The sequence below is a fragment of the Cryptomeria japonica genome, chromosome 7 (assembly GCF_030272615.1).
Source record: "Cryptomeria japonica chromosome 7, Sugi_1.0, whole genome shotgun sequence".
In the NCBI taxonomy this organism is placed as follows: domain Eukaryota; kingdom Viridiplantae; phylum Streptophyta; class Pinopsida; order Cupressales; family Cupressaceae; genus Cryptomeria; species Cryptomeria japonica.
The window spans coordinates 120483962-120492165 of record NC_081411.1 but is presented as its reverse complement, the minus strand read 5'-3'; the positions used below and the strand labels follow the sequence as shown (position 1 = coordinate 120492165).

The following is an 8204-nucleotide window of genomic DNA, read 5'->3' as shown; positions in this document are numbered from 1 at the left end:
AAGAACCAACTCGAGGAGCACCTACTCAAGGAGCACCAACCCCTAAATTTTGAGCACCTACTCAAGTAGCACCAACCCCTAATGTTTTATGAGCTATAACTCAAAGGAGAACCTACCCTTGCTCTAAGCACCCACTCAGAGATTACATGTATTTGATCAAGATTACAATACAATGATAAAGCCTTGTTACAAATGTGTTTTGTAACACTTACTAATTTTTACACTTGCAAAGATAATTTCTTTGTTTGTTGATATCCTTCCTTTGTTTCTTTCTTCTCCTTCTAATTATCTCCTTCTCTCTACCTCAAGCTTCACTTATCTCAGACTACTCTTTATCTCCAAATTACACTCTCTGTTGCTCTTTCTATTCCTACTCAACTTCTTGCTATCACTACTTGTCTTCAACCTTCTATCAAGATCTCATCTACTCAGCTTCAAAATATATCAGATTTCATCTACCTCTGTCAGTTCTGTTCTTTCAACAAGATCTCATTCTTTATCTCTTGCAACTACCTCTCTATGTTACATTTACTACTCTGTATTACCATCTATACATCAAGGAATTAATTCATTTTTGTCCTCAAAGATTAGACATGAATCGGATTTGATTTTTTTTCTTGGATCAAACAACTGCATTGAATGAATCTGTACTATTTTTTTTCTTATTCTCTGTACTGAGTTGCTATTTTTAGAAAACTTGATTGGTATATCAAATTTGATCATGGCTCTATCAACTTTCTCGATCCCATCAACCACTTGCAAAAGATTCACCATTAATTTGTTCTTAATGCTCATCGACCTTCCCTAAAAAAATCAACAACCACCTCATTAAATCAACCATCTTTGTTAGAATTGACCTTCATATGAGATCTCATTGATGTCCACTTGGTTGCCACATGTCACCATATTCAGCATCCAAATCACTTGGTTGAATTTAAGTCACATTCCACATAAGTCCCTACAACTATCAACATGCATCCATGGTATTACTATTCTAAAACATGACACAAAAACTCTTTGACTCAGGTTTAAATCTCCACCGTCGATCTATCTTCATGTTGGAAAATCAAACTATCAAAATTAATCAATCTAACATTGACCCCCACGTTGTCCAAAGAACTCACTCTCGGCCAAAGAGACAGCTCTACATCAGGCATTGCCTTACAACACATCTCTGCAGCCACACCTTCTACCTTGATCGCTTAGCATGGACACATGGAAGCATCTCTTGATGTCGTGATACTTAAAGTCCCTGCAACTTTTGATGTTGGGACCATAGGGACCATTGGATCAAGAAGAATGTTAACTTCCCACAACAGTAACCACCAACACTAACTGGGCACCTTTATGAAGTGATTAAAACACCACCATCCGATTAACCCATGTGAAGAATAGTGTACCTTTAGTATCTCGGGTTGTACCTTTAGATGAACAACTTTAAACTTGACTCTCTTGCATCTATTGTATTCTTGAGTCTTAAAATGTATTTTCCTAATTAGAGAGCAATATCACAATTAGATTATTTTCATTTTGAGTATCTTGTGCCCTTTGTCATTCTCTTTGTTCTTAGAGCTAGAATTCTATTTTCTAGCAACATTTTATTTTGATAGTATAAGTTGCTTCGTTTATCAAAAATAATCTTAGAATTTTGGTATGTGCCTCTAATACTACTTTTGAATACATAACATCTAATGTTTTCTTTCAATATATAATGAAGAAGAACTTTGTTGATGGAAAAACTTTTCTATATAGATATTCATCAAGCTAACTAAACTTATATCTCATGTTTGGACATAAGAAACCTATGGGAGGGTAGCTGAAAGGAGGTGAAAGGGAAGACATGATTGTGAAGGATAAAATTTTGACATCAGGGTTAAGATATATTTATCACCAAAGTTGTTATAGTTTAGCTCAAACATAAATCTAGAGGTCGGTAATTTGAAATTCCAAAAAATTAATTTTATCTAGATATTCATTTGTATCAATATCATGCTATAAATTACTTCCAAGGTTGGAAAGAATTGGTTTTAGAATCCATTTTTAGTGTTTGATGAAATTTAGTTAGAAAGAGGGCCATTTGAATTTATAGACTATTAATTTACGCATATTTTACACAGTTACAAATTCACAAACATAAATGTATCATTCAAATTTTTTGTACATTCTTTTTGTGTTGCATAGAGCTAGATAGATGTTCTAAGGTTTTGTCTAAGAAAAACATAGTTATTTTATTTTCAAGGCAACAAAATGGATAGCAAAATGGTCACATGTTCTCAAGCATTATTCAGACTTAAAACTCACTACTAAACCAAAGGATGTTTTGAGACCCAAAATTATGAATGATAAAATTATTCTTTAAATGGTGCTAGCTCAAATGGAAGAGCACCTGATTTACAAGCAGGAGGATGGTGGTTCACTACTAAACCAAAGCGTGATTTGTAGATTAAAGAAGTGTGTTTATTATTAGTACTTGCCGTTAGGCAATACTATTGTAATGAGATTTTTGTTTGTCAAGTTAACTAGTTATTTAAAAAATTAATTTGAACCAATCACAAACAAATTTTAACTTTTAATTTTTTCAATCTTTTTATTTACCAAAGTCTAATTGTACAATTTTTAACATTATAAATTATGAAAATTATTACAAGAAGAAGGATGGTGGTTCAATTCCATCATTCCCTAACATGAGTTAATCAATGATATTGTAGTTTATATTTAACAATATTGATTTATCTGAATAGTGAGCTATTTTTTAAAATTCATTGTTTTAGATAATCTCTAAAGAGACAAAAGTGGTACTCTCTAATAAGAATATTTTTATTGTCTTAATAAAGAGAATAGGTGATATTAAAGACATATTTGTATCAATAGAGACAATATGTTTTTTATTATAGCTACAGTCTCTATAGAGGCAAAAATACAATTGTCTCTCAAGAGACAATAATATTGGTGTTTTTTCTTGTCTTTATAAAGATAATTTTTTAAGACAATAATTTAAGACACTCGCTTAAAGACAATATTTAAGACAATGCATAAGTTTTATTTTGTCTCAAGTTAAGACAATTCACTCAAAAATTGTCTCAAATACTGTCTTAAAACCCCTTTCTATGTAGTAGTGATGGTCCACAATTGGTAATGGCTAAGTATGACTACTCTAGTGAATAGTCTGTCAGAGTATGCTGAGAATTTTGGTTTGCATTGTTGCGCATAGCTTCAGCAGTTTTTCCGATTGTAGTATGATGTTGGTGGATGAAAATGTTGCATATATCTTAGTTTCTTGGTTATCGTCTGATCTACAACTAAAGTTGTGTTGGTTTTTGTATTGTCTTGTGCATTGATAGAGTGACAATTTGCAAGAGTGGTTGCATTCCTTTGCCTTCAATAACTTTAGTGGTCCAATTCAATAATTTTGCTATGTTGGTGTTTATTGTTGCTATGTTGTGCATTCTCAAGCATTTTTGGTGGTCCACATCATGTTTTGAGTTATTTTGGTCAGTGCGATAGTTCTCACCAATCTTTGTCCCTCATTAGACTTTTCAAGTAAAATCTTGGTGTCCATTTGTAATTGCTATTGTGTTTTTCAATTCTTTATTTTTGCACATGTAGTAAATGGAATAAATGATACTTGATTGGTTAAACTGATTAAGTTTTAATATGTGTTGATTTATCACCTCCCCTACCCCAGCCCCCAGCCCCCTCAAAGCATTTGAAACATATTTGAACATTTCTTTCCCACTTGTCAAAGCTTCCTTAAAGTTACGAACATTCAAATTGTATCTAGTGTGGTCTTGTATAGTGTATTTAAAATTGCTTATCTTTTCAGCATGACTTATGAGCAGTTTTAGTCCCTAAATTTTTGGAACTGTTATGATATTGTAATTCTTATTCTTTATTATATCAATGTATATGGAACTTGCCTTTTTATGAGAAAAAAAAAATAATAATATTAAATAATTATTTATTAAATTTTATTTCATTATTTTTAATTATCAAATAATTGATATTTGAACCAATAAAGATAAAGCAAACATATATTAATGAAACATAAAACCTGCACTGTCAATGTTTTTATTTATTTCTCAATCTGATGTTGATAGCCAGGAAATCAAATCACAATGTACAAAAGCTTGTAACACAATTTTCGCCCAGGAAATTTGCAGGCCGCAAGAAAGAAGTTATTCAACTGAAACGGTGAGAAGATGATGCAAGACTTCCATCTGGTGCTGAGGAAGGCAAGTGGAGACAAGAATGCTTTTTCCTCCATCCTTTGCACATGACAAAAACATGATTCCAATTTCGTTCATTGTTGCAACCTGGACGTCCGCAGGCTTCCCCCATCCAAAATCAATTTCGTACAATGGAAATCTTGGAGAACTTACTGCATTCGTCCCGTATTCCCACCCGACTTCTTTAACTAAACTTAAACAATTTCCGCCTGGAGATTCTGCCCAATCGATCAGATAATTAATCTGGGCTTCCGAAGTGCAGGAATGGATGAGTTGCTGGATAATATCTGCAGCGAAGCAAATGTCGGAATTGATCAGTGCTTTGGCTGTTGTCTGGGCCAAACCAAGAGATAAGCAATTTCCAAAATAAGTTGGAGGAAGAGGAGGTTTAACACGACCCCTGCAATCACCCAGCAATACGAAATAAACGGCTTCTTCCAGCGGCACCTCGCGAGCTCTCATTACACATCTCCAAAATTGTGCGGCCACTGCAACGAAAGAACTCGCAGCCCCGCTTCGTTGTTTCAATTCTTGTATCATATCATCTGTAAAGCAAAATGTCGAGTATATCACCTCCGTTTTCAGTTTGGGATCCACCCATTTCTGGAGAAGCTCGTTGGGCTTTTCCACATTCACGCTACCACATGTTTTCATGTGGTATGACGATGAACTATCAGGTACAAACTTGAAAATCTTGGCCCCTGTAATCCCCTGGCTTATTATCTGAAGGGCTTTGTAAGAAATCGACATGGGACTCTTCTTATCTCGTTTGAAAACTGCTCTGGCGTGCTGAGGAGGTTTGGCAAGGGGGAGACCTCTGCTACAATCTGCTCACGATGTCATGAAATGCCAATATGAATTTTCATCTTTTATAACGTGATGAAAGGTGGTTCCGATGCATATCCCGCCTCCCTCAAAAGCTGTAACCTAAAATATCCAACGTTCTTTAAGAGTAAAGAAATTGATAAGGGTTTCACAAGTGATATAAAATATAAAAAGCTGTTTAAATACCTGTATTAACAGAAGCGGTCTACTGTAGTTTTCATTCACAGAAAGATTGATGTCGTGGACAAGCTTTGGGAAGAAGGATTTACGGCGAAACCCATCTTTTTCTAAATCTTGGAAGGGTATGCTAATTGATGCCTCCCTAAATTCCACGCCTTCATCGTTGCAATCAACCTCCATCCTGCCAGATTCTCCTTTCTTCAACCGACCAGCCAGAGGATAGAAATACACTAAAACTGAGGAGAGGCTTCTTTTCATGCCTTGTATTAATGAAGAATAATCGTTCAAAGGAGACTGCGTGTAGAAGAAAAGCCTTTGAACGTTGTTGATGGGTAACCAAAAATGATCAAGGTTGGAGAGGAACATGGTCTGCGCGCCTGTTTGGACGGCCGGTCTTACTACGGACGTTGTACTGACTTTGACAACTGCTTCCTCACCCTTTTTTGCCATGACTGAACTTCAATCCACGGCTCTGAGTGTTAGCACAAGAAGGCATATGTAGGATATAATATGGAGACATTTCAAAGATGTGTGTTGGCACAGGATTGTTTAATATTTTGCCATGCATAAAGAAAATGGCAAGGTTTCGTATTGCATTTGAATTAGTATTTGTTTTTTTAGTTTAATTTTATTATTTAGGGACAATATTAAAACGTTGCCATGTGCATGCGAATAAACATCAATGCATGGCTATGATCATGTCATAGACTTTTTATTAATAATTATAGAATAATAACATTAGCTTCTTGTAACATGACTAGATGCTTCGCCCATGAAACTGTATCCTGCCCGGCTAGTCTTAATGGATCTTGTGTGATTCGATATGATCATAGCCTTGCTGTATTATTCGATCCCATTACTTTCTCCCCATATTTAAAATGTTCGTATACACTTTTTCTTTTCTATATCGATATAAAATGGAAAAAATACAGGAGCGTCTAGCTCCATTGACTCAATAAGAGATAACATGGATAGAACTCAAAGTTATGTTTTGGCACTTGAGTGCTTAATGTGTTGTCATACATCGAAAAAAATGCAAGGTTTCCTATTTTAGCTGAACTGGCTTTTTATTTTTAGTTTTATTTTAGAATTCTATATGCATCCATGTGCGAATAGACAGTTTAATGCAAGTCTTATGGTAAATATATATAGAATAATATACATATTGCTATGGAGTAGAATCTAATGTTGGATGGAAATTTTAAGCTATTTATTGAATAAGCTTGATTCTAATGTCAGATTTATGTCAAAAATTTGGAACACAATAATTTGGGATTATTATTTCTCAACTATCATAAACTTCACTACTTTAGAATCAACATTCCTGTGAATTAGACTAATGTTTTGCATTTCCCATTAGCCTTCTCACTTTAAGATAAATCTTAACAATTGATAAATCTTAACAATTGACTACTTCTTCCTTGATGCTCTCTCATATATTTTACTAATATTTCTTAGCTAACTAGTCCTTGGACATTATATCACTTGTGAAACCCTTATCAATTTCCTTTCTTTTTGTTTCTTAAAGACCGTTGGGTATTTGAGGTGACAACATTTGAAGGAGGTGGTTTGTGCATTGGAACGACCCTTCATCACGTTATAGCAGATGGAAATTCGTTCTGGCATCGTGGGCAGAGTGTAGCAGAGGAATACCCATTTCAAAACCTCCTCAGCACGCCAGAACAGTTTTCAAACGAGATAACCAGAGTCCTTCCGTTTCTTACAAAGCCCACGATGTAATAAGCAATGGAATTTCAGGGGCCAAGGTTTTTAAGTTTGTATCAGAAAATACTTGTGGCGGCAACGTGGAAAAACCCGCCGAGGCTCTCCAGAAATGGATGGAGCCCAAAAGGAAAACGGAAGTCATATACTCAACGTTTTGCTTTGCAGAAGACACAATACAAGCCTTGAAACAGCGAAGTGGGGCTTCGAGTTCTTTTGTTGCTGTGGCAGCACAATTTTGGAGATGTGTGATGAGAGCTCGAGAGGTGCCACAGGAAGAAGCGGTTTATTTCGGAGTGCTGTGTGATTGCAGGGGTCGTGTTAAGCGGCCACTGCCTCCAACTTATTTCGGAAATTGCTTATCTCCTGGTTTGGCACAGACAACGGCCAACAAACTGATCAACTCCGACATCTCCTTCGCTGCGGGTGTTATCGAGGAAGTCATCAATTTCTGCACTTCTGAAGAGCAGATTAATTATCTGATCGATTGGGTAGAATCTCCTGACAGAGATATTCTAAATTTACTTACAGAAGCCGGGTGCGTATATGGAACTAACACTGTAAGTTCTCCAAGATTTCCATTGTACGAGATCAACTATGGATGGGGGAAGCCTTCGGATGTGCATATTGCTACAATGCACAAAATTGGAATCATGTTTTTGTCATGCGCAAAGGATGGGGGAAAAAGCATTCTTGTGTCCACTTGCCTTCCTCAACACCAGATGGAAGTCGTGCATCACCTTCTCTTCGTTTCAGTAGAGTGACTTGCTTGGATGAGCAATTGGTAATCTATGGGCAATCACGTGTGAAAAGGTTTAGGCGTTACAAAGTTATGTCGCCTATTTTATTGTACTTTGTGGTTAGATTTCATCATCTGCCTTTTCGACATCTATTTTGGGCCACCATGCAGGCCCTCACAATACTAATCGCCTATCTGTAATTTACTTAGCTATAAGTAAAACAGCTTTTCCTTCTCATATCTGCATTAGCAATTCAGCACTATGTTCATATCCATCGCTTTGTCTTTGTCTGAGTCGATCATTCCGTTACAAGCTTTTGTACTCTGTGATCTGATTTCCTAGCTATCAACACCAGAGATTGAAGAATAAGTAATACATGTTAGAAAACGTAATCCCCAACAACCCATGCAACTGCAGCAATCAATACTGCCGTCAGACTCTTATTGAAGGCTTCAAGCTTTTTCTTTTCTGAAAGCTGACCTTATCTAGTTTTAAATATGCTGCAGTCTTT

The 8204-nt window shown here is 35.8% G+C and overlaps 2 protein-coding genes across 2 annotated transcripts; one reads left to right on the top strand and one right to left on the bottom strand.

Annotated features, from left to right (window-relative positions):
• Nucleotides 1–4175: 4175 nt before the first annotated feature.
• Nucleotides 4176–5681, bottom strand: LOC131045429 (BAHD acyltransferase DCR-like). The gene is made up of 3 exons (XM_059208300.1): nucleotides 5238–5681; nucleotides 5135–5153; nucleotides 4176–5053 (listed from the first exon to the last, which is right to left on the bottom strand). The coding sequence occupies exons 1-3, from the start codon at nucleotides 5679–5681 to the stop codon at nucleotides 4176–4178; spliced, it is 1341 nt and encodes a 446-aa protein (XP_059064283.1).
• Nucleotides 5682–5806: 125 nt separating this feature from the next.
• Nucleotides 5807–7717, top strand: LOC131045428 (BAHD acyltransferase DCR-like). The gene is made up of 2 exons (XM_059208299.1): nucleotides 5807–5814; nucleotides 6838–7717. Exons 1-2 carry the CDS (start codon nucleotides 5807–5809, stop codon nucleotides 7715–7717), a joined length of 888 nt encoding a protein of 295 aa, XP_059064282.1.
• The last annotated feature ends 487 nt before the right edge of the window (nucleotides 7718–8204 follow it).